Genomic DNA, 24,026 nt, shown 5'->3' with positions numbered 1-24,026 from the left:
CGGCCCTGAAATCGGTTTCAACCACCCCACAAAAAAGTGCGGTTTCGTACTCCTCAACAAAGTCAGTTTCACACGCCCTGCGAGAGAGGGAGGACTTGGGGGAGGGGGTGCGCCGGGGCGGCCGTTTCACACCTCGCCCCTGGTTGGCAAACAAAGCGGGGGTTCCTCCGCTCCTGGAATTGGGTCTCCCTCGACCTTGGAACCCCCTCTCCCCCGCAGCCTCCGTGGTTTCCGTGGGGCCGCCGAGGGGCCCCGCGCTCTGTCCGCGGGACGACGGAGACGTATTCCGTTCCCTTCTCTGGGGGGGATGGGGCCAGGCAGGTGACTCTCCACCCCCGTTGTAGAGCGGAGGCCCCTGGGACCGTGCGGGGGAAACCCTGGTTTGGGGGACCCCCTCTCCACCTCCCTCCAGCGGGAGGCAAGGGATGTTTTCAAAGTTGCTTAAAAATAATTCCCGGATACGTCGTGACAATAAAACAACCTAGGATTGTTGTTTTTTTTTTCTCTTTTTTTGAGTTCTGTTGTTTTTCTGTGTGGGGGTAGGAAGTTAAGGGTGGAGGGAAGCTTTGTAGGTAGGTCTCTGCACAGGGCACCCCACCAAACTCCCTTGCCTTTTTTTTTGTTCGAGAGTTCTTTTTGCTTTTGAGTTTGGGGTAACCTGGTTTTCAGCACGCTGTGACAGCTGCTTGTTGGGGGGGTGGGGTCACAAAATTTCCCCTGGGATGCAGCCTGGGCCCCCCTCCCCCTTCCCTGGCGGGTGTGGGAGAGAGGTGGTGGGGAAGCCTGTGGGGGGGGGGGGGGGTGGAAAGGAGAGATGTGGGGAGAGGGGCGGGTTCTGGCCTACTGGGGAAGGGACCACTCCCACCCTGCATCCAGTTTAAAATTTGCAATCTGATTCCCTGGTGGTCTTGGAGGGAGTTTAGGGAGTGTGTGTTTGCAGGTTCCCGACCCCCACCCCCACCATCCTTCAGACTCCCTGAGGGCTCTGGGGAGAGGTCTCCAGGGGCCCAAACCCAGTCCTGCCTGCCCTGCCCCCACCCCCAGGGTCGTGAAGGGGCTCCTTCTGGGAAGACCCAAGCCCTCGGGGCCTTTAGAGGAAGGGCTTTTTAAATAGCTCCCCCGTTCCCCATCTGTCTGCCTCTTGTTTTGGTCACTCAGACCTCTTCTTTTTCTCTGTTTTTCTGTGCGTCTGTCTCCTCTGCTCTTGTAGGGCCGTCTCTAGGGCCGAGGTGCCCATCCTGCCCCCTGAGCCCACCATTGCCACTGGAGAATGAACCAGCCACAGAGGATGGCACCCGTGGGCACGGACAAGGAGCTCAGTGATCTCCTGGACTTCAGCATGGTAAGCCAGGGCCCTGCCTTCCTGGGTGCCTCCTCTGCCTCAGTGTGGGTCTGCGCACCCAGGGTTCCTGGGAAAGAAGCTTCCGCCAGAAGTACCCCAGCAGTCAAGGGCCGAGCCTCAAAGTTGGTTAGGCGGAGGGGTCTGGCGGGGGGCTGGTTGGGGGAATTGGGGTGCATTGGTTGTGGGTAAGCAGCGGCCTTGGTCTTCTGATCTGGAAAATGGGTGTGATCAGGGTTATTTATTCCAGCGTGGACTCAAAAAGAAAAAGGTGCCTAGCACCAGGTGACGGGTGTGGGGGCCCTTTCGAGTGAGGCAGGGACACGGGTGTTGGAGGTCTAAGACCTCGGTTATTCATCCGCGTGGCGGCTCGTGCGATGGTCGGTCGGGAGGGGAGCAGCGGGCAGGCAGTCAGAGATCTGGAGAGTGTGGGCGTCCCAGGGTAGCAGGAGCTGCTGCTGTCACTGCTGTCCTGGCTGTCACAGGGAGGCAGGCCCGGGTGGCAGTCTCCCTCACGCTTCCCGGAACGCCTGTGTCCTGCCTGGCTGGACGGAGTTTCCCAGGGGTGCTGGCTTCCCGACGTCACACAGCTCAGCAGGGCCCGGTGAGGCTGGGAGCCAGAGCTCCCTCGGTGACTGGAGCCGGGGCGCCTCGTGAAGGACCAGGGGGCTCCGTTTGCCCATCTGTGCAGTGGGCCACCTGTCCCAAGTGTCGGGGTGGCCAGCGTTTTCTTCAGAAACTCCGCACCGTGCGTGTGCGCACACGATTCATCTGTCCCGCTCCCGCACCTCCCAGGCAAGCGCCAGACTGATTTGAAACGTTGGGGGAGGGCGCTTTCAGTGTGAATTTGCTCCTCTGCCAGTACGAGGCCCCGGCCACTGAGGCCTGTCGAAAACAAAAGTCCCCAAACCGAAACGACACCAGCCATCCTGTGGAAAAACACAGCCCACGGGACAGAGGGGCTGCAGCTCCGGAAGGGCCGTACTGGTATTTTTGAGCCATTTTTAAGCCCCGTTTTATTTTTGCTTTCCCGGCTGAGTAACCTAGAGTGCGGTTCAGTTTTTTTCTTTTTTTTTTTTTTTTTTTTTTTTTTTTTGTTAAACTGACAAGTCACAGACTATTGGGCTGGAACAGACTGGGGTGGGGGTGGGCATGGGTTCAGACCTGGCCCCTTCGCCTCATCTGTCCAGGAGCCCCGAGCCCCTGGTTCCCCTGCCCCTTGTGCTTGGTGGGTCCAAACATCTCGCGCGCACGTGTTTCCAGCTCACAACACATTTCGCAGGTGAGGAAATTGAGACTGAGGGTCAAGGTGTTCTGTGCCAACCCTGGAGGGACCTGGGAGCTGGATTGCCATGCACCGTCCGTGCTGTTGCAGGGAGGGAGGCCTGGCCGGAGCACGGAGGCCGCTCCCCGGCTCATCTCCCACCTCCCCTTCTGTCCGTCCGGAGCTGCCCCCTCCCGCCTGCCTCCGAGAAACTGAGTTGATTTACATTTTTTAAAATAGCCGGGTTTAGACTGGAAGAGAAGACCTCCGAGGGGAACGCTCGCCGGGGCCGGGTCACGGGAAGTGGTGGGAGGGGCGGCCGTCAGAACGGGAGGAAGGAAGGTGGGAGCCACGGTGTTCCAGCGGGCGCCCCCCGAGCAGGCCGATGAGGGGTCAGGGCCGTGCCGTGGGCATCGCTCGTCCGGTGACGCTTGCAGAGGCCCCCGTGCGCCCACGGTGCCCTCGTGTGATGGGGTTTCCGCCTCCCACGTGCTCAGGGCCCTGAGTCCATCTCACGGAAGAGAAGGCAGGCTGCAGGGTACGAGGGGCCTTGTCAGGGCTGAATGGGTCCAGTGCCCCGGTGGCAAGTGCCACATCCGCGGAGCCCCCGGTACCCTAGAGGACAAACCAGACACTTGGCGTGGGGCCCCCCTTCTCCCAGGGGCTGGGTGACTTCCGGTCCTGGCTCAGGCCAACCCATCTCTCCTTGCAGGCCTCAGTTTACCCAGTGGAACGGGGCCTTTTCCGGGAGAACAGGGCCCGGGGGAGGCTGGGCCAGTTGAATGAGCACAGCCACGCCCCCAGGAGGGGGCGCAGACCCACTGAGAACCTGCTTCCCGCCAGGCTGCACGCCAGGCTCCACGCCTCCCATGAGGCTCTGCTCCTGAGCCCACCGGGGCCAGGTGAGCACGTGGTCTCCGTTTCCCTCCTGTAGAATGGGGCGTGGGGACAGGACCCCGCTTACCGGGGCCCTCCCCAGGCTTGCTGTGCTGGCCTGAGAGTCCTGCCCGCAGGCCCCCTGCCCTGACCCCCTGGTGGGTGGGGTGGGGTGGGAGGTGGGAGCATCAGCAGGTCCCCGATGAGCCCCTAGCCCTGATTCCACCCCCTCGTAATCACTCGGGCCCTAGGTGGAATCTAGAGAACCTAGACTCGGCGCAGGGATGGGACAGGTTTTGTTTTTGTGTGGCAAAGGGGTTTGTTGATGTTGGGTTTTCCTGGCTCATCTTGCTAAGCTGTTTAATCTCCAGGGACTTAATGCCGATCGGGTAAACGGGGTGGGGGTGGGGTAGGGGCCGGAGGCGCTAGGGAGAACCGCTCAGTCACCTGTGGGGGGGGGGTGCTGCAGCCTTTCCCACATCCCTCCAGCTTCCTGTCCTTTTGGGCCTCAGTTTCTCTTGATGCCTAGGCTGGTGATGAGGGCCCCGGTAGCCACTGAGTGCAGAATCTGGCATGTGGGGGACACTTGGCCCAGGCCGCCCTCCTCCCGCCCAGTGGCCGGGCTGCGTGCTGCTCAGGGTCAGGGGCACACGGGAGGTGCTTCCGGCCTCGGGGAAGGCCTGAGCTCCCCTGCGCCTCGCTGCCCCCACGCTCGTGGAGTGTGAATGATCTGGCTCCTTCAGGAGGAAACCTAAGGAAAACTTGGTGTCGTTTCTAAGGGCAGATAATTGCAGGGATCGGTGACGCCGGCCCCAAAACAAACTGCATAGACAGCAGAGCTTTGGGGTTTGTTTTTCTGGCGGTGTTTTTGTTTGTTTTTTTTTTTAAACGGTCATCTTTTAAGTAAACCCCCAACCCCGAATCGAGGCGTGTGCTCCCCTAGCCGGGCGCCCTGACAGCTTTGAAACCCTACCAGATCTCCGTCGCTGGCACGGGCTGTGCCTTCGGGCTTTGCTGGAAGGGCCTTTTCTGCGTGCAGTGTGGGCCTTCTGCCTTCTCTCCCCTGGGGTCTCCCGTGGACGGCCCAGCCCCCACACTCACCTCTCTCTCTCTTCCCACAGATGTTCCCGTTGCCGGGGGCCAGCGGCAAGGGCCGGCCCACCCCCCTGGCTGGTGCCCAGTTTGGAGGCTCAGGTAGGACTCCGCTGCCTCGGGGCGGCACAGGGCGGGGGTGCGGGACCAGAGCCACTCTCAGACTCGGAACCACAGGAGGAGGTGTTTGGGGGCGGGCCGCTGGGGGTGGGGGGCCTGTGTTCCAGTGGGGCACACGTGAGGTGAGGACTGGAGCCTCCCAGGTCCCCGTGGCCTCAGTGGGCCTTGGGTCTCCAGTTGAAGGGGGAAACTGAGGTCCAGAAGATACGAGACACGGAATCGAGGTTTTGTAAATCTTGCTCACCTTGTGAGTCCAGAGAAAGGCCCAGCTTCTGGCTGTTTTTTTTCCAAGCTCGTGTTACGAGTCTCTCGTATACAGGATCTGACGCTGGGGTGACCAGCCATCCTGCCGAGGACCCAGGGGTGTTCCCGGGATTGGGGATTTTGAGTATTCAGACTAGGTCTTTGGCAAACCTGGATGAATTGGTTACCCTCCCCGGGCACTGAAGGCCCCTGACGTGGTTGCGGGGAGGGACAGACGGTTCTTTTCTGCTCAAGGAACACACAGGAGGGGTCAGGGAGGAGACTGTCTCAAAGCCAAGGTGGTCGGGGACAGTCTCTAAGGAGGTGATGTTTGAGCGGAGACCAAAGGGTTCAAGGCAGAGGGTACAGGTCTTGCAAAGGTCCTGGGGCAGGATCTGGGTTGACGTGTTAGAGGAAGAGAGAAGGGGCTGGTGCAGGTTGTTCAGGGACTTTGGGGTCTCCGGGAGGTCTTGAGCTTTTGCCCAGGAGGTGGGAGCCATGGAGGGCTCTGGGCAGAGAGTGATGCCTTGTGCACGTTGAGGAGTCTACCCTGTTTGGTGGGATTTGGGGGAGTCCTTCAGGGAGATGAGAGGACTTGGGCAATTTGGCCATCTTTCTGGGGTCTCAGGATCGGGACTGTGTCTTTCTGTGACTCTGGGATTTGGAATAGAAGATTCTTTCTTGGAGCCGTCCGTGAATTCCATCGGGGCATCCCGTGTGCTTTGGCTGGAGGAGGGGGTTTTCAAGGGTGGTTTGTGCTCAGCCTCCCCCCCCCCCCCCCCACGAAGGGAGGGACATCGTGCTGTGTCCTCCCATCCCCCGCCGGTGCTGGCCTTCCCCTCTGCCTGAGGAAGTGGCTGCAGGGCTGGACAGAGTCCTCTCTGGGATACGGAAGTCCCCACAGGCCATCCCGCCCCCTCCCCCTAGAAACCTCTCCCAGGAGCCGGCGTGCTACCCTTTCTCTGCTGGGGGCACACGGTCAGGCCCTGGGGGCCTCCTGGGAGGAGATGCACGGCACAGGCACGTGCCTTCGTCCTTCCCCTCCCCCAGGCCGCTGCCCCCGCTGCCTTTTCTCTTCAGTGTCTCCTTGGACAGCAGCCCTGAGTCCCCGAAGCCGAGGGGCACCTCCAGGCTGGCCTGCCCTCTGGCCCTGCCCCGACCACTTTGGACGGGGATGGTCTTGCCCCGTCTCCCCCCGCCCCCTGCCCTGGATGGGTGTCGTGTGGTTGTTCCGGCCCGAGCCCTCGCTTCAGCGGGCACCAGGGCGTGGGACGGGGAGCCCCAAGACCCGAGCTTCAGGGCCGCTCCTCACTGCCGCCCCAGGCACAGGACGTGCTGTGTCACCTGTGGTGGGCGGCATGACTGAGCCTCAGTTTTCTCATCTGTTACAGGACATCTGCCTGTGGCCAGATGATTCAGTGAGCTTGTGGGCGTGAGTGCTTTGTAAACAGGGATGGGGGTGTGTCTTGGGACCCTCTGGGCCCAGGACCGGGGGGACCGGGGAGCCGGAGGACCAGGGGCCGGCCCCCACCGAGGCTTCTCCCTGCTGGCGCTGGAGGCCCGGGAGAGGGGCGGGTCCCCCTCTGTCGGGAGCGGGGGTGGGGGGCCCGGGTGTGTGCTTGCAGGGGCTGCCAGCGGCTGGTGGCGCGCCGGCCCCGTGCCCCTTCCGGTCCTGCCGCCTCGTCCTGGTGTGGCAGCGGTCCGTGGTGCCGGCCTGGTGGGAGGCCTGTGAACGTGGCTCAGGTCGAAGCTGAGTGGTTGAGGAGTCCGGCGGCAGCTGTGTTTGGGGGTCCGTCCGCGCAGTCTTTGTTTCGAAAAAAAGAGGGAAGTGGAAACAGCCTACCGGAGGTGGAATTTTCTGGTTAGGATCCGGGTGGGAAAACGCCGAAAGGGCGAATACTTGTGTTGGCCCCCTTGCGGGAAGGCCTGGGGCGAGAGCTCTCTGGCGCCAGAAACCGGGGGCCCGGCCGCGCGGGGCGTCAGGAAGTGCTTGCTGCCGGGCAGGGGACAGCTCGTTCCCGCGTGGCTTCCCTGGCTTGCTGCTTTGCGCACTTGGGGACAGAACACGCGCTCAGGGTAGGTCTCCGGCACTCGGGACAGACGCTGCGCACCAGGTCCCGGTGAGGGCTGCGCCAGCACTGGCTGCCGAAGGTGTCCCTGGTGAGCTCCCGGCGAGAACGTCCGTCCGGGGCCCTGCGCTCAGCCGGCACCGTGCTCAAAGCTCTCCGGCCTGGTAGGCGACCAGGAATCCGCCGTTTCAGTGGGCGTTTACGTGATTAAAGACGGTTGGCTGGCCGACTTCTCAAAAGTGTGTTGGCCGTGAGTTCTTACTTGATGAATTTTCCGTTACTGTCTTGAGCCCTTTCGGGAATCCATCACCTGTTTTGAAGTCCTCGTCGATGGACAGGAACTTGCGAAGACCTGTCCCGGGGGTCGAGGGCAGCCCTCTCCCCCCGCGGCGACCTCGTCCGTGGTGCGGGAGCTGACCTCGGTACCGCGCGGCGGCGTCCGGTCTCCTGTGCTGTGCACGCGCGTGTCTGCACAGGTGTGCGTGGGGGTCCTGTGCGCCTCACCCCACGTGTGGCCCGTTGACCCACCGCCTGTCCCCACTGCAGTGGTGACACCTGACTTACCATCATCCGGCTCACGGTTTTGTCACGTTGAGAACGTCGTGTACGCGAAACCGTACGGCACGGAACCTTCTGAGAGTGGCTTTTTTTTTTGGCCGAGCGGGATTCCCCGGAGACCCGTCCAAGTTGCCGGCCGCATCACTTCCTTCTGTGTTGTTGCCCGACCAGCGGGACGCCGGCAGCGGTGACGCGTGTTGGTGACGACAGCCTTCGGTGGTTTTTGCGAACTGCGCTCCGGGCGCAAAGCCTGGACCCTGTGCGAGTCCTCACAGGGAAGCTGAAACTCCAAGGGTATTAACCGTCCCGAGAAACCGCCCAGCGCGGCAGCTTCCTTCAGCCCTGCCCTGTGCTGCTCTTGGGATTTGCCAGAGTTCTTTATGTAGGAAGGACGTCGGTCTTTTGTGACCGGGGCTGCAGCTTTTTTCTTAATTATGCCTCGCTAACGGTGGAGAGTTTTAGCGTGTCTCGGTGTTCTACGGCTATTTTTACGTGGTCGGATCTTGTTCGTTTACGGGGTCCTACCCTGGGTGCCACTTCTGAAAAATCCTTAGATGACGCGGTCCAGTCAGCAGTGCAGACGTGAGGGTCGGGGAGGCGCCTGCTCCTTGCTGGGTCAGGCAGAGGAGTGTGTGGGAACGCTGGGGGAGGGCAGGAAAGCTTCTGGCCGTCCTGGGTGGAGCACACACGCGAAAGTGGGCGGTTAGTGATCTAGCTTCCCAGCCGTGTGCACGCGTGGGCTCACCTTTGGGACTGCTCATGACAACCCGCCCCCCCCCAGCCCTGGTCCTGGTCCTGGTCCCGGTCCCGGCCCCGGCCCCGGCCCCGGCCCCGGGCCACTGATGGAGAGGCTGGCAGAGGGCACATAAGAGCTTCCGGGTAGTTCCGAGGAGGGCCTGTCCTTGGTAGAAGCACGTGCCCTCGAAAGGCCGGGCCCGGGACATCCGGACCACACGCCCTTTATGAAGATTGACCACATACCGGTCACAGTGCAAAATCTGACGAACGAGAAAGAAAGACGGGAGCACAGACCGTGTTCTGTGGTAACAGGGCAGTGAAATGAGAAGGACACAAAAGGCCGGGAAGTAGAAACGGCCTGGCCGCGTGGAGAGGCCGAAATTCCTTCGAACCTACCTGTTGGGTTAAAGCCGGCGCTCAAACCCGCAGGTGGGGTGGACTCGCGGGCGCGGCCACAGTCGTGCTCGGGGGAAGGATCACTCGCCAGGACAGATCAAGCGGAGAGAAGCGTGTTGTGTGTCAGCGGGAGACTCGGGCCCAGGACGCCTCAGGGTGGTTGGAAGGGCGCGTCCTCGGGTGCGGGCGGGCGGGCGGGGCAGCCGTGAATGGTCTGTGGCCGCCCGGTGCTCCCGGGGTGCTCCGGTCCCCCCTCAGCTGTGCCTCCGCAGACTCTCGGGAATAGTCCCTTCGCGCCCGCTCCCAGCCCACCCTGTGAAACTCACGGAGACTCTGGGAGGAGCTGTCTCCACAGCACTGTTTCCCGGGTTCCTTCCCCGTCCCTGTAGGTTTTTTGTGTTGACCCTTAGGGCTTTAAGAATAAACCTTGGAGGTTCGCTCGGGGGGGTCTCAGTCGGTCGAGCGTCCGACTTCTGCTCAGGTCACGATCTCTCATTACGAGTTCGAGCCCCGCGTCAGGCTCTGTGCTGACGGCTCGGAGCCTGGAGCCCGCTTCCGATTCTGTGTCTCCCTCTCTCTCTGCCCCTGTCTCGCTCGTACACGCGTGCTCTTTCAAGTATAAAGTAAATAAAATATTAAAAGAAGAAAATAAACCTTGGGAGCCGAAGCATGGGGCGGTTGGTTCTTGTATACTTTTGTTTTCCCGCCCCTGCTCCTCCGGTGAGGGTCGTCGAGGTGTCGGAGAGGTTTCCGTGTTGTTTGCTTCTACCGGGTCGACACCCCTTAATGATTTGCAGTTTTGCCTGGGTTTGGTTTTCTGGGTTCAGTGGGGCCATCCTCCGGCACCTGCTGTCGGCTTGTCAGCGGGGCCGGGTCTGATGCAGGCTGTGGCTCTGAGATAGGTCTTCCCGTGTGCACACGGGTGTGTGTGTGTTTATCAGTCTCAGGGCGTTTCCTTCTGGTCACACGTGGCCATCCGTGAGTGTGGTCAGGGCGTCGTGGTCCGGCCCTCGGCGGTCCTCCTCTGCCATGTCCTGGCACTGTCCTCGGCCCTTTTTTTCCCCTGGGACGTTCCTCACTTTGCCCATGTCCCCAAGGTGCGTGGGGCCCGTGCCTGGACCCGGCTCGGGAACAGTCTCCGATGGGCGGGACCGCGGGCGCTGGGGAACCACCCTCCGCCCTCTTTGCCTTGGATGCTTTCTCGAGCCACGTTTGGCCCTGCAGCGATGGGCCTGTTGAGGTTGTGTCCCTGCCTCCTGTCAACTGTGGCGTTTTCTCAGGAGAAGATCTCACTTCGGACACGTTTGAAGGTGGCTGACGCATTAGCCTTCCGGGAGCCGCGCGGCCACGGGTCGTGGTGTGTGGGGAGGCGGGCCACATCTTGGTTCCCAGCCTGCTTGGCCTTCCTTCTCGTTCTTCGTCCTCGGTTAAGCTGCCTCCTCTCTCGTCGTGTTCCCTTTCTTCGGACTTGGTTCTGCTGTCAGACTGCTCTTCTCCCCCGGACTTCTTCCCCTCCCCCGCTCGCTGTGTGTGTGCGCGTGCGCGTTCGTTCGCTGGCCACCGAAATGCATGTCTCGTTACTCTTTAGACCCACTTGTCGTTTGTCTGGAAGAGGTGGTCGTGGCGTCGGGCTCCCGTGGAGACCTCTGGCTTCCGGGCAGGGAGCGGGTGTTCGTGCCGCGACTGCCTAATGCGAGGTTGCCGGTGCTGTGCCGGGTGTGGCCGGAGCCTCCCGTTCTTGCCACGGCGGCTGCTCTGTCGTCCTGCTTCGCGGCCTAGAGGTGTGGCGCGCAGCCCGATCGTGGTTTCCACGCGTTTCGCGTCCAGGACCAGGTACGGCGCCGGCTTCTCCGGCGTCCGTGGGTCGGGCCCGTGTGCGTGCTGGCCGCCGCGAGGCACGGCCCGTGGAACTCCCTCTGTGGGGTTTTCTTGGGCGATCCGGCCCATCCTCCAGGAAGGCGCCTTGGAGCCAGGCTTCCCCACGCGCGTCCCGACCCCCCCAGGTGGCTCTGCCTGGCGCGTCCGCTCTGTGCTCCGCGGGTCCTCCTGCCCTGGTGCTCTCTCCTTGCCGTGCTCCTGGCGGGCGTGTGCCTTCTGGAATTGGCTCTGGGAGGTCGCGCCGTCTGCGGCCCCGCAGGTGGCTGTTCCAGGGTTTATCATGTAATACCGCGGCAAAGCTCCCGTTCCCAGCGGGGAAACCGGACGCCCTGTCCTGTGGGGCTGCCCGGCCGTCGGGGCGCTGACCCTGCCGCTTGGGCTCTTCATGCCCCCGCTTCCCCACCCGCGAGGCCGGGAGGCGGCCGCTGCCTTTGAGCGGGTTCGCCTGGCTGACGGCCGCCCGCGCCCATGTCTCTGGGGCCGCCCTGGCCCGTCTTCTGCGCTCAGGACCGTGTGTGCGGTGCTCATCCCCGTCCCGTTTGGGGTCCTCCGCGAGCCCTCGGGGTCCGGGCCCAGGAATGCTTGGTCGGCTGCGCCTTGGAGTCCGGTGTCGCGGAAGGCCAGCTCTGTGGGCGTGGGTCTCCCGCCACGTCCCTCCGTGCGTGGTCCCCGAGCCCCGTCTCTCCTGCCCTCCCGCGGCGTCCTTCCCGCCGCTGCCGCTGCCGCTTTGCGGGCTTTCTGTCTCCCTGAAACCTCGTCTGCACGAGCCGCGCCAGCTCCGGCCTTCCCTCGAGGGTGCCTCGTGGCTGGTGCTGACGTTGCGGATCTTCCGGAATCTTGGTCTTTCTTCCGTGTTCCACGCGTGTCTCTGTTTTGTCTCCGTTTCCCGCACGGAGGCCCCAGGTTAGGGAGGTTCTCCCGTCCCCACACTCGGATGCACCATGGGTCCCCCTTGAGCCTGAAGCAGGACGAGGGTTCTTCCGTTAGGAGTCGGTCACGGGTCTGAAATCCACGGGGGGCCCAGTTTCTGCAGTTGGGGGCCCCGTTTCCCCTTGTATCACATGACGAGTGGGATCCACAGGAGGGCTGCGGGCTGCTGGGGCCGGGGGTGGGGGGCAGAGCCCCTGGCTTGGGGGTCCTCCTGGTCTTGGAAAGGGTGGGGCGTGGCCTCAATTCCCTGTCTGTCTCCGATCTGCTTGCTCACGGGTTGTGAGCAGGGGCCCCGCTTTCCTGCCCCCACTCGGGGCACCTGCCCCCAGCCGCTCGGAACCTGGTGCCTCTGGTCGGAACGTCAGTGCCTGGGGTGTGCACGCTGCTAGGCTCTCCTGCTGCTGCTGTTTTCCACGCTGTGTCTCCTCCTTTCCAGAACAGAGGGGGGTGGGGGGCGTTAGGTGGCCTCCGGTCGTGGCCAGCCCTGGAGACCTTACTGAAATGTGAAACCATGCAGCCCAGAAAACCAAGCGTTCCTGCAAATGAACAGGGCAAAGGATGAAGCAGAGGGCCCGGAACGCGGAGGCTAAGCGAGCCTGGGTTCAGGGCTCGGGCCGCTGCGCCCCTCGCAGCTTTCCTCCAGCTCCAGGATGACACAGGAATTGAAGGGTTAGCCCCCAAAATCCCAGGAAGAGAGGCCTCCCCTGGCTCGTGGGAGTGCACGGCCCCAGTCTCCAAATCCAAATTGGTGTCGGTTTTGCCCCCACACGAGCCCCTCGGTGCTGCCCGACGAGCCCCCGGCTTGGGAAGGTTTTGATGGTGAGACAGAAGGGCCCAAGGGGGGCTGACGGGCCCAGCGTGCACCGGCCACCTGGGGAGCTGGAGAGGGCGAATTTCCCGAGCGTCTGCCAAGTGATGGTTCTTAAGGCGTCTTTTTTTTTTAGGTTCATTTAATCTGAGAGCGAGCGCAAGCAGGGGAGGGGCAGAGAGAGAGAGAGAGGGAGAGAGAGAATCCCAAGCAGGCTCTGTGCTGACATCGCAGAGCCCGACACGGGGCTCAAACTCAGGAACCATGAGATCGTGATCTGAGCCCAAGTTGGATGCCTGACTGACTGGGCCCCCCGGGCACCTGAGCTGGGCTGACGACCACCTGGGTCTTGCCTGCCCCAGGCCCCAACCTCACGCCCGGTCCCGACATCTGTGGGTCAGGCTTCTTTGTACAGAGTAACCAGCTTCAGGAATCTTTCTTCCTGCTGGGGTTGGCTGAGCTTCTCCATAAAGGGCCAGCAGCTAATCTGTTCTGTCTTTGCAGGAACAAACAGGCGTGGTCACGTGTCAGTAAAACTTTATTTACCAAAAGCAGGCGGAAGGGGTTTGTGGGGGTCCCTGGGTTGCAGGATGCCACCCCAGTTTCTGGGGAATCCAGCACATGCCATGGGCCACTGGGTCCCAACCAGCGCTGCCGCCCCGTGTCGCCAGGTGGGGACCAGGGTGTGCCAAGGGCCCACCACGCCCCCCCCCCCCCCCCCCCCAGCGCTTCCGGTCCCCTGTCCTCAGAGCAGCCCAGGCAGGTTAAGTGGCACTTCAGGCCCGAGACGTGGCCCTGGCGGGGCACCCCTACCCTCAGCTCTGTCCCATCCCGCTCCTGCTCTAGTCTGAGGCAGCCTCTTGGCCCGTGCAGCCTAAAAGAAAAAAGGCATAAAAAAAATTGCACTCTGACAGCAGCGTGTTTTATTCTATTAGTACGTTTTAATTAGAACACGAACGAGGGGTGTTATGAATATTCATGATGATTATTAAAGTGTATGATTAATCACGTGCAGTGGGGGAGGGAGGGGCCGTCCCCGTTTTTGTCACCTTTAGAAGAGGGGAGGCCAGCGGCCCATGAGGGGTTTTTCCAGAAAGGACAGAACAACACCCATTACCTCTGCCGGGAGCTCATGGGCTCTGTGGGTGCAAGTCCCTGGGCAACGGGTCCTGGGGTGCCCCTCAGGCTGCCGGGCTTCGCGGGGGCTGGGCTGTGGGTGCCGAGGCTGTTTCCTCTGACGTGGTCTGCTGTGGTCTCAGATGTGGCCTCCCTGCTCACTGTTGTGGGGTCTGCTGCCTCCAGGGGCACGTTGTGGATGCCCCGGCGGGTGAGGGCTGCTCCAGAAGGGGTGGGTAACAGGCAAGTGGGTGCAGAAGGAAACTGAGGCTCGGGCTGCTGGCACTTTGCCCAAGGTCGCCCTGCCTCACCGGCCGCTCTGTTCCCAGAGCCCAGGTAGGGGTCCGGGACCTCAGGTACAGACCCTCAAACCTGGTGGCAAACGCTGAATAGACCCCCGGGCCGCGGGAGCCCCTGTGGGTGTGCCCCCACCCCCCACCCCAGCTAAGGCAGCCCCCCACTGCAATCACGTTGGAATTTTTTGATTAGAAAATAAAACGTATGTGGGCTATATGAATATTCATTAGGCTGAGGGATTAATATGCATAATTATGCAAATCCAATAGCAATTAAACACCAGCTTGGGGAGAGATGATTAACACAAAGGCACCGCAATAGGATGAAATTTGAAAGGAGTTTCTGGTAAAGACGAGCGCGGGAGGGTGGGTGGGCTGGCGGAAGGATCCGGGCTGGGGTTCCTGCAGCCTCCCCCAGAGTCCAGCTGTGTCGGGTCCCGGGGCCATTGAGGTGGTTCTCCTGGCTGAGACTTAGGGCCTGGGCACAAACCTCCACCCCGTCACCCTCCAGCCTGACTCGGGTCCTGCGGAGTAGGGTCTGTTCATACTCCTCCTGTTTACAGAGGAGGGAGACTGAGGCACGTGTAAAGAGTGGTCCTGGGGCCAGTCTGGGGGCCCCCAGACTTCTCTGCATGTGTTTGTCAGGCAGTGAGCTTTAGAGCCCCGGTCCTTAAGGGTCTGTGCCTACTGGGTGGTGCCTGGGAGTGTTAGGGGAGATAAGGGTCCCGCCCCCCCCCCCCCCCCCCCCCCCCCCCCCCCCCAGACCCCGGTCCCCTGTCTCTCTGGCTAACCCCCCTGTGCCGTCGGCCTCGGGGGTCCACCGGGCTGGCAGCAGCCCCTTGTCTCTGCCCGGACCTAACCGGGGCTCCACTCCACCCTTAAGGGGCTGCCGGCCTGTGTCTGGAAGGCATTCGGTGGTGGCTGTGCTGTTGTTTCCACCGAGGAACGGCCCCCTCTCCTGAATTGTCAGTGGTGGGAAGGGAGAGACTCCTGCTCGCCTGAGATCAGAGGTTATCTGTCACTCTTCACCCGTTCACTGATGTCCTCGTGAACCTTTCTTCAGGGTCAGGAGGGACTAGCAGAGGCCCCGGTCCCTTGGGGTCAGGGCTGGGCCAGAGGGAGAAAGTACGGGCTGGAGGGAGGAGGCTCTGAGAGTGAGGGCCCTGCCCGGGGCGGGCATGGTGGCTGGGGCCTTGATGGACGGGTAGGAGTTTGCCAGCAGAGCTAGCTGGTGGAATTAGTCTGAACTGTGGGTCTGAAGGTGTGCTAGTTGCCAGGACGACCGGGGCGCTTCCCACCAGTGGCAGTTGTTTCGTTTTTTTTTTTTTTTTTTTTTTTTTTTTTTTTTAAATTTTTTTTTCAATGTTTTTTAATTTATTTTTGGGACAGAGAGAGACATAGCATGAACGGGGGAGGGGCAGAGAGAGAGGGAGACACAGAATCGGAAACAGGCTCCAGGCTCTGAGCCATCAGCCCAGAGCCTGACGCGGGGCTCGAACTCACGGACCGTGAAATCGTGACCTGGCTGAAGTCGGACGCTTAACCGACTGCGCCACCCAGGCGCCCCATTTTTTTTTTTTTTTTTTTAAAGTTGTTTCGTTTTTTAAGATTTCATTTTTAAGAGAAAGCACACGCATGTGCACACAGGTGCAGTAGAGGGGCAGAGAGAGAGAGAGAATCCCAAGCAGGCTCCGTGCTCAGCTCAGGGCCCGACGCCGGGTTTGATCCCGGGACCGTAAGGTCACGACCTGAGCCAAAATCCAGATTCGGACGCTCGACCAACTGAGCCAGCCAGGCGTCCCGTTAGCAGTTTAAATAGCGGCAGAGCTGGGGTTGGTAGGGCCAGATGGGCTTCAGCCCAGGCTGGATCAGGAAGGGCCCAGAAGCCCTGCCGAGTCAAATGAGGGCTTGTCCCTGAGGCGGTGGGGACCAAAGCCGCGTTTAGAGTTGAGCGGCGGCGACGGTGACCCTGACTCTCTTCTCTTGCCCTGCAGGTCTCGAGGACCGACCCAGCTCGGGCTCCTGGGGCACCGGCGACCAGAACAGCTCCTCCTTTGACCCCAGCCGGGTAAGGAACCTCTGTGGGGCCTGAGGCCTGGCTTTCTCCTCTTCAGAGTGGGGAGTATATGGGAAACTGAGGCTCACGGGGAAGTCACGTGCCAACCTGGTCTCCTGTGGCTTTGGGCTCAGACACGTGGGTTCAAGTCCCAAGTCGGGCACTCACTAGCCGCCTGCTTCCCCTCACGCCCGCGTGTCTCTCCACAGGCCTACGGCGAAGGCACGCACTTCCCTGAGCCCCACGACAGCCTCTCTCCGTCCACATTCCTGGGACCTGGGCTCACGGGTGAGTGTGCCACACGGTCCCCTCCCCCCGTGCTCGAGTGTGGCCCCCGGGTGTGGCCAGCACACTCCAGGCACCGTGCTGCAGGGGGCTCTCCTGGCGCAGAGGACGCAGGTGGTTATGGCCCGGTGCCCACGGGAGAATGGGCTCGGGGGTCCTGGCAACTCACGGAGGTGGTCCCTCCCCACTGGGACCCAGGGGGGTACTGTCCCCTCAGTGTCCCGACTGTGGGATTGGGATGCTCACAGAAGCCCTCCGTACTGGCCCCTGGGACCCCCGGGGTCCGGGTGGACGGGTGGCCGTGCACGTCCCCACGACAGGGTGCGCGGCGCCTGTGGAGGGAGTGGGGGGCAGCGTCCGAGGACACGCTGTGCGGCGGGAGTCTGCCCGTTTCCCAGACCGGGAGGGTGGAGGCTGGCCCAGCACGTGGCCTCGGGTGGCCTGTGCACCTGCCGGGACCCCGGTTCCCTTCTGCCTGTTCCTTCCTCCCGCTTCTTCCTGACGTGGGCAGTTTCCCACGGCCAGGCCTGGTCACCAGGGCCCAGAGCCCAGCTGTGTCCCAGGCCCAGCACGTGGCACCCAGGCCGCCCTGGGCTTCATGCTGTCGCTGTCAGCCTGGTCCCGGCTCCGCAGTGAGGCCGCGGTCCTCCCACCCTGATGTGCGGGCCCAGCGCACAGCTTTAGGTCCCTTCTCTGGGCCCCCGGGGCTCGTGGCCACACCTCTCCAGCCTCGTCCTGCCTCCCAGGAAGCCCCTGTTTGGTGCCTGCTGTACGCAGGGCCCGGACCCCAACCCGCTCCTGTTGCAGGGGAGTTGAGAGTCTGGGAGGGAAGCCGCCTTCCTGGGCCAAGCCCAGAGCCGTGGCCTTGTTGCCCTGCTGACCCCGGGGGCACGGGAGCCAGGGCGCCACCGTTTACTCCCGGGACCGGGACAGACCCCCTCTGGCCTCTTGGGTCTTGGGGAGGTGGGACTGGGGACATAGCCCGTGGGGCATCCCCCCAGCAGCACCTGCTCCAGGAGCTGGGCTGAAATTGTAGTTCTGTATAAAGGAACTGGGGAACGTTCTCCTGTAGCTTGAGAGGAAATCCAGTAGTCGGCTGAGCACTTGAATTCCTCACTCACGTCAAGGCAGGTTACGGTCTCCACTCAGTCGTCACCAGCGCCCAGCTTCAGCCTGAATCAGCTTTAAGGGGCTCGGGTCCTGATCAGCCTGGGCCTCTGCCTCCGCGAGGCCAGGTCAGTAGTAGGTCCAGGCCTCCGTTGACATTGGTACCGTTGGGCAGGCTGCGTCCCCACAGGTCCGGGCCTTGCCTGCCCACACAGGGGCCGCCACACGCTCTTCAGGAGCTTGGGTGGAGCCCAGGGCCCTGGTGCTGAACCTCGCGGGTGCACGGGACCCCGGCCTGTCCCCTGGGAGCCCAGCACCCTGTGGAGTGGATGCCTCGGGACCGTGAATGGAGAGAACGGAGGCCAAGTGCAGATCCCTGCCGTCCCCCCTCGGGGGCGGCACATGCGAGGGCCCCCAGCGGTTCGCCAGATCCTCTGCAGGTCATCTTGGGACGGTGTCTGTCCAGACCTCTGCTTGTCCCCGAGCCTGACGGGGGGACCAGGGCTCCTCCAAAACCCTCTTGGTGTTGCGCACTGATCCAGTGACTGCTGTGTGCAGGCACACGCCTGGCGGTGGGTCAGCCGTTGGGACACGCCGTCCCCGGGGTCAGCTCTGAGTGAGTCTTTTCTCTTCCAGGCAAGGGCAGCGAGCGGAGCGCATACACTGCCTTCGGTAGAGATGCGGGTGTTGGCGGCCTGAGTCAGGTGAGGTCTGGGGCCAGGGCCCCTCTGCTGGGCCCGCTGCCGTGCAGAGTGGAGCAGGGGGCTCCCGTCACACGTCTGCCCCACCGTCCCCCCCCCCCCCGGGGCTGTGACTGTAAACAGACACGTCACGGACCTCTTCTCCTCTGCAAGAGGTTCCCTGGTTGAGCCGAGAGCCGGTCGGCTGCAGCACGGCCAGACCCCGGGAGGCCGGCAGGCTGGGCGTGGACCGGGCGAGGGGGTGCCGGGGAGGCCGCAGCCCCTGTCCCGTGGCTCCCCGACCTGGGGCGGTTAGTCTATAGGGCAGCAACGGTTTCGGGGGTCACCGTGCACGGCTGGAGGGTCTGAGAGACATGTGCCACCCCCAGGTCGCGGGCGGGGACGCTGAGGCCGGCCGGCAACCCGCCCCCCACGCCCCCCTGCCTCCCAGGCTGGCCCTGGGTCTCCCACAGCCTCCCAGGGAGCCCCCGGCGCAGGTGAAAGCCCCACCACGCTGACCTAGCTGAGAGGCAGGGCGGCGGTGACCAGCCCCCGTGTCCCAGCGTGGCCCCCGGCCTGGGACTCCTCCAGCTCGGTGCGGCCGGGCCTTGTCCCGGTCGGTGCCGCCTGTCCACGTGCCGTGTCCCCTCAGGAGCGGTAGCGGGTGCAGCCGTTGAGGGCCAGCCGGCTGCTGGGCCCCGTGCGCTGTGGGCGCAGCCAGAGTGCCCGCCGTATAGACAGGAAGGGTGAGGCGTGGAGCGGCCGCTCACCTGAGCTGCGGAACCGGCTTGAACCCTGGTCGTTTCTGCCCTTGAGGAAAGGAAGTGTGTTTCAAATTAACACACGCAAAACGAAGCCGGGTACCTTTAAAAAAACAAAAAACGCGCAGAGCGAAGCCACCAGGTTTCTCTGACGCCTCGACGCCCGGCGTCCTGGAAGGGCCGCGGTTTGCTGGCGGCTTTTCTTTCTCCCTCTTGGGAAAGAGCCTGAGGCTTACGGTCGCTCGGGTCTCAGATCAGACAAACGGGACCGGTGTCGGGAGGGGACCGTGCCGAGCAGGGCAGGAAGGGGCTCCGCTGAGGGCCGCCGGCGCCCCACGATGACCTCTCCCTCTCGCTCCCCCCAGGCTGGCTTCCTGCCCAGCGAGCTGGCCCTCAGCAGCCCGGGGCCACTGTCCCCTTCGGGCACCAAGGGCGGCTCCCAGTATTACTCCTACGCCGGCCACCCTCGGCGGAGAGCCGCGGAGAGCGGACTGGGTGAGTGGGGACCCCGCCGCCCCCGCTGCTGGCAGGGCCTGGCTGGAGGGACGGGTGGTAGCGGGGAAGGAGCGGGTGCGTTGGGGCCCCGCGTTGGGAGCGTCTGCCCGGGCGTGCCTCCTGCAGGGTCTCCTCCTGGTCCTTCGGCGCTCGGCTCTGGGCCAGCAGCCCCGTGACCCGCCCGGTGCGGGTTTTCCCTGCCGCCACATCGTGGCCTTGTCACGCTTGGGGACACCGGCCCGCACCGCGGCACCGTGCTTGGGTATGCTTTAAATGGCGGCAGGACCCACGAGACCCAAAGATGCAAGACTCCGGGCACTCAGTCGGCCGTGAGGAGGACCCCGGTTTCCAGAAGCAGGGCACGGCCCAGTTCCTCCTCGGCTGGGCCACGTGTGTTGGTGGCTCACGCTGTCCCCGTGGTTTGCGTGCCCGAGTGGCCGCATGAGCCCTGCACGTAGAGATTTTGGGTCCCTGAGTTGGGCAGTAGGCGAGTTTGCAAAGGCGGCAGCCCGGACGGTGGCAGGGAGGGACGGAGCAGAGACCTGGGCACGTGGGGGGGCAGGAGGCGCCCTGAGGACCCCCGATTCCCCTTGCTCCTGACAGACACACAGCCCAAGAAGGTCCGGAAGGTGCCGCCAGGTCTCCCGTCTTCGGTGAGTCGCGGGGTCCCACGTGCCACGTTCCCGGGCTCGGGGGCGTCCCTCGGGGGGCCCCCCGCCCGTGGGGGGGGGGGGGGGGGGGGGGCGGCCCCCAGGCTGGAGGTCGTAGCTATGACAGCTGGTATGCAGGAATCCAGGGCGTTGTTTCTCGGGTCTAGCTTGGATTCCTCCTGTAAGAGCCACGTGGCGCTTGTGGGCAAGGCACCTTGGGTTGAGTGTGATGGGGTCTCGGGGGCACCCTGGGGGCCCAGTTCAGAGAGTCCCCGCCCTGCCGCCTGGCGATTGGCAGCGGGCCACGCTCTGGCAACGGACTCCCTGGAAGAAATGGCAATCTGCTGGGGTGTCTGGCTCCTGCACCGGCCTCCGGGAGCCCCTGGGCCCCCCAGGCTGGGCACAGCCCCCGTAGGCCGACGCAGGTTGCACCAGACCCCGGGGTCAGGGTCACAGGGTTGGCGCTCTGGTCTGCAGCTGGGAGGTGTGGGTCAGGCTCCTTTGAGACCTCAACCCCCGCTTTCCCCATCTGAGCCCCCGCCCCGGTTTCCTGGGACATCAGAGCCGAGAGCCCCCTGAGCCTGACTCGGCCCACTTCCGCTCCAGGGCCAGGGCGGGCGTTCCCAGCCGACCCGGGGCTTTCCTGCCAGCCTGGCCTCTGCCTCAGGCAGTGTCCCTCCGACGTCAGCACGACCCTAGGGCTTCTTTGCCTTCTTGGCGCTCTGGAACCAAGGGCCGGGTGTTAGTCCAGGGCCCCGCCTCCGAGGCCCCCACGTCTTCTGTGATCAGGGCTGTGGCCTTGGGGGGCTCCGGTGCAGGGGGCTGAGGAAGAAGGAAGGGCTGGGGGCATCGCAGCCAGACTCTGCTCTGATGGACCGGGAGCATCTTCCGGACGGAGGAGGGGGGGGGGGGGGGGGGTTCTCGGGGGGGGGGCCCGTCTGCAGAGACCTCGGGTGCCAAAGCTTGGAACTTGGGGTGGGGGTGGGGGGGAAGGAACTAGGGGAGTAAGGGCGCCACCAGAGCCTCCAGTGCTGGGGAAGGTCAGCTGCACAGAGGGGTGGGGTGTCCTCCTCCCCCCCCCCCCCCCCCCCCCACCTGACCGCACCCGCCCGCCCACAGGTGTACCCGTCCAGCTCAGGTGACGACTACGGCAGGGACACCGCCGCCTACCCACCCGCCAAGACCCCCGGCGGCACCTACCCTACCCCCTTCTACACGGCAGGTATGTGGGGGCTCGCCTGAGGGGGCCGGGGCTGGGGCCCACCCCCCCCGCCCGCCTCACCGTCTGCCCCCCCCTGCAGATGGCAGCCTGCAGCCTTCGGCCGAGCTCTGGAATCCCCCGGGCCAGGCGGGCTTCGGGCCCGTGCTGGGCGGGGGCTTCGGCGGCCTGCAGCCACACGAGCGCATGGTGAGTACGGCCTGGGTGGTGGGGGGCTGGGGGGGGAGGGGGCGCCCCGCCGGACCCCGCCTGACCCCGCCTGACCCGCCCCCAGGGCTACCAGCTGCACGGAGCGGAGGTGAACGGACGGCTGCCAGCGGTGCCCACCTTCTCCTTGGCCCCCGCAGCCGCCTACGGCAGCGCCCCCAGCCACACGCCCCCCGTCAGCGGGGCCGACGGCCTCCTGGGTACGGCCTCGTCCTGCCGCCTCCCTCTCCCAGTCCCGCCCTCCGTGTCCGCGTCGTGGGCCGCGCCCGCCGAGTCTGGCAACGGCTTCTGGAAGGGCGGGTCCCGCTTTGCTTTGCGTCAGAGTCTCCGTGGAGGCGGGTGGCGGGACGCCAGGCCAGAACCCAGACCCAGGCCGGGCCGCCCGGTGCCGGTCGAGGGCGCCTGTGTCGGGCACGGAAGGACCAAGCGCACGGGGGCTCCCCGTCAGCCGGGCGTGGGGCCGGCTGGGTGCCGGGGCCGCCGCGTCCCTGACGTGGGGCTTCGCCTCTCCACCCCCAGGCTCCCGCGGGACGTCGGCCGGCAGCTCTGGGGACGCCCTCGGGAAGGCATTGGCCTCGGTGAGGCGTGGGACGGGGTGGCGGGCGAGGCGGGGCCGGCGAGCCGGGAGCCCGAGCCTGCCCCTGACCACGCGGCGGGTGGCCCCATCTCTCCTCCCTGTCGCAGATCTACTCCCCGGATCACTCGAGCAATAACTTCTCTTCCAGCCCCTCGACCCCCGTGGGCTCCCCTCAGGGCCTGGCAGGTCTGTGTGCGGTGCTGGGGAGGGGAGGGGGGCTGCATCCGGTACCCCGGCCCTGGCTGGGCCACCTGCCCCGGAGCTCGTGTTCCCGTGGGCATCCCAGAGAGGCTGTCTCTCTGGGACCGAGAGGTGATCTCTGAGCCAGTCTGCGCTGTGTGAGCCGTGAGGGGCAGATGGGATCTCGCAGGGCCAGGGCACGGGGTCCACCCGCCAGAGTGGCAGGCGGGGGCCCCCAGCTGGACTCTGGGTCACGCACGTGTCGGTGTTCGTCCACCTCCTGCACGATAGTTAGGCACCAGTCGCGCGACCCTCTGCTTGACCCTGCCGAGGGGGGGATGGGTCCTCCTGTTCCCAGGAAGACACACCCGGGCATCAGCTCGTTGTGAAGTTTTGGGGAGGCCGGGTGGTTTTGTTGGAAACCCCGCAGGCCCTCACCTGTGCGGCAGGGAGCCCCAGGGGCCCTCGCCTCACCTCGGCCCGTGCAGGGGCCCGGGGTCAACCACTGCCCTGCTCTGGCTTCTGAGACTCCTGCCACGTGTGCCGCCAGGCTGCCTTCCTCGTGGGAGGCGGGGTGTGGGTCTCGGAGACGGTGGGTTCCCAGGAGCCCCGCCTGGCCTCCCCGCCGGAGCTAAATTCCCAACTTGGCCCTTAGACCAGCCTTGCGGGCATCGGGGTCCCCGGGTGGCCGGCCCGGGCGTGACCGTCCCCTTGGCCGCCTCCCCACCCGGTCTCTCCCTCCGGCTCCCATCCGGCTGGTTACGCACCCAGCCACGGGTGCCCCCGTTGACGCACCACCCACCCCTTCCAGGGACGTCTCAGTGGACCCGAACAGGAGCCCCCGGTGCCTTATCGCCCAGCTACGATGGGGGTCGTCACAGCCTGGTGAGCCTCCTGCCCCAGCCTTCGGGGGGGGGGGGGGGGGGGGGCATGGTCCTCGTGGGTGTGACATTGGTAGGGATACCTGTTCCTGGGATAGAAGGGTCGCCCGTGAGGGCAGCTCAGCGTGTCTGCTGTGACCGGCTTCTGTGACTTCGAAACCATGAACCATGTCCCGGGAGGGCCGTTCGGTCTTCCGTGACCAGCGGAATTTATAGGACAGATGCCCCGGTGATGGTGAACTCGTGGGGCGGGAGGAACAAAGCTGGTGGACCGTGGTGGTGGCCTCCCGGCCGGCGGAGTAGAACCGTGCAGGGTCCCCGCGTCTGGACCCTTCACCAGCTCCCCCCGCACTCCCTTCCAGAACAAGGTAGAGGACCGCCTGGACGAGGCCATCCACGTGCTGCGCAGTCACGCGGTGGGCACGGCAGCTGATGGTCACGGGCTGCTGCCTGGCCACGGGGCCCTGGCCTCCGGCTTCCCCGGCCCCGTCCTGCCCCTGGGTGGGCGACACGCCAGCCTGGTGAGTGCTGTCTGAGGGCGGGCTGAGGGGGACGGGGGTGGGGGGGGCAAGGTGGGCCGGCCGACTGACCAGCCCTCTCCCCTGCCTGCAGGTGGGAGGCGGCCATTCGGAAGAAACGCCCACAGGCGGCGGCAACCTCGCGCACAGCCACGTAGCCCTCCCCAGCCAGCCCGGCCCCCTCCCCGACCTCTCTCGGCCACCAGACTCCTACAGTGGTAAGCCTCCGCGTCCCGGCTGGGACGGTGGAAGGGGGTGGCCGGCGCCCTGGGGTCAGCTGTGCCCTGACGTCCTGTGCGAGGCCCGGTCAGCGGGTGGTGTGCCCCTGAATGGGGTTCGTCTTCTGGAAAACGGTGGCAGAGGAGCTGAGAGCCGCCAGGCTGGGGCCGGGCCAGGGGTCTGCTCTCTGCCAGGCCCCGGGGTGGGGCCCCCACCATACACAGCATCCCCCACGCCTTGCACTGGGAGGCCCTTCAGGAGGCCAGCCAGGTCAGCCTGTCTGTTCCTTCCTGCAGGGAGGTGGAGCCTGATGTCCTCACATTCGCTTGTTGGGGGCTCCCGGCACGTGCACATACACATTCAGCGTCAGTTGTGCGCCTGGGGCTCTTCTCGGCGCCGGGGGGGGGGGGGGGGGGGGGGGGGGGTTATTTTTTGAGCAAGAAGAAAGCCGGTCCCCTCTCGGGCGCC

General features: G+C 64.4%; 1 protein-coding gene across 11 annotated transcripts in view; it reads left to right on the top strand.

Moving 5' to 3' along the window:
• The first annotated feature begins 812 nt into the window (after positions 1–812).
• TCF3 (transcription factor 3) overlaps positions 813–24,026 on the top strand; it is a 34,681-nt gene continuing 11,467 nt past the window's right edge. For 6 of the 11 annotated variants that reach the window (XM_049639523.1, XM_049639526.1, XM_049639527.1 and 3 more), the window contains exons 1-15: positions 814–1,342; positions 4,601–4,673; positions 15,718–15,791; positions 15,989–16,067; positions 17,808–17,875; positions 18,978–19,107; positions 19,711–19,760; positions 20,877–20,979; positions 21,059–21,165; positions 21,251–21,383; positions 21,703–21,761; positions 21,868–21,946; positions 22,752–22,825; positions 23,184–23,342; positions 23,434–23,557. In XM_049639523.1, the coding sequence (XP_049495480.1) occupies positions 1,271–1,342; positions 4,601–4,673; positions 15,718–15,791; positions 15,989–16,067; positions 17,808–17,875; positions 18,978–19,107; positions 19,711–19,760; positions 20,877–20,979; positions 21,059–21,165; positions 21,251–21,383; positions 21,703–21,761; positions 21,868–21,946; positions 22,752–22,825; positions 23,184–23,342; positions 23,434–23,557 (1,384 nt within the window). In that variant the 5' untranslated portion in view covers positions 814–1,270. Of the gene's footprint in view, positions 1,343–4,600; positions 4,674–15,717; positions 15,792–15,988; positions 16,068–17,807; positions 17,876–18,977; positions 19,108–19,710; positions 19,761–20,876; positions 20,980–21,058; positions 21,166–21,250; positions 21,384–21,702; positions 21,762–21,867; positions 21,947–22,751; positions 22,826–23,183; positions 23,343–23,433; positions 23,558–24,026 lie in introns of all 11 variants that reach the window. The other 5 variants (XM_049639530.1, XM_049639528.1, XM_049639529.1 and 2 more) reach the window with 3 other exon arrangements.

Source organism: Panthera uncia, chromosome A2 (genome assembly GCF_023721935.1).
Source record: "Panthera uncia isolate 11264 chromosome A2, Puncia_PCG_1.0, whole genome shotgun sequence".
Classification (NCBI taxonomy): Eukaryota; Metazoa; Chordata; class Mammalia; order Carnivora; family Felidae; genus Panthera; species Panthera uncia.
This window is presented reverse-complemented; position numbering and strand designations above follow the sequence as displayed.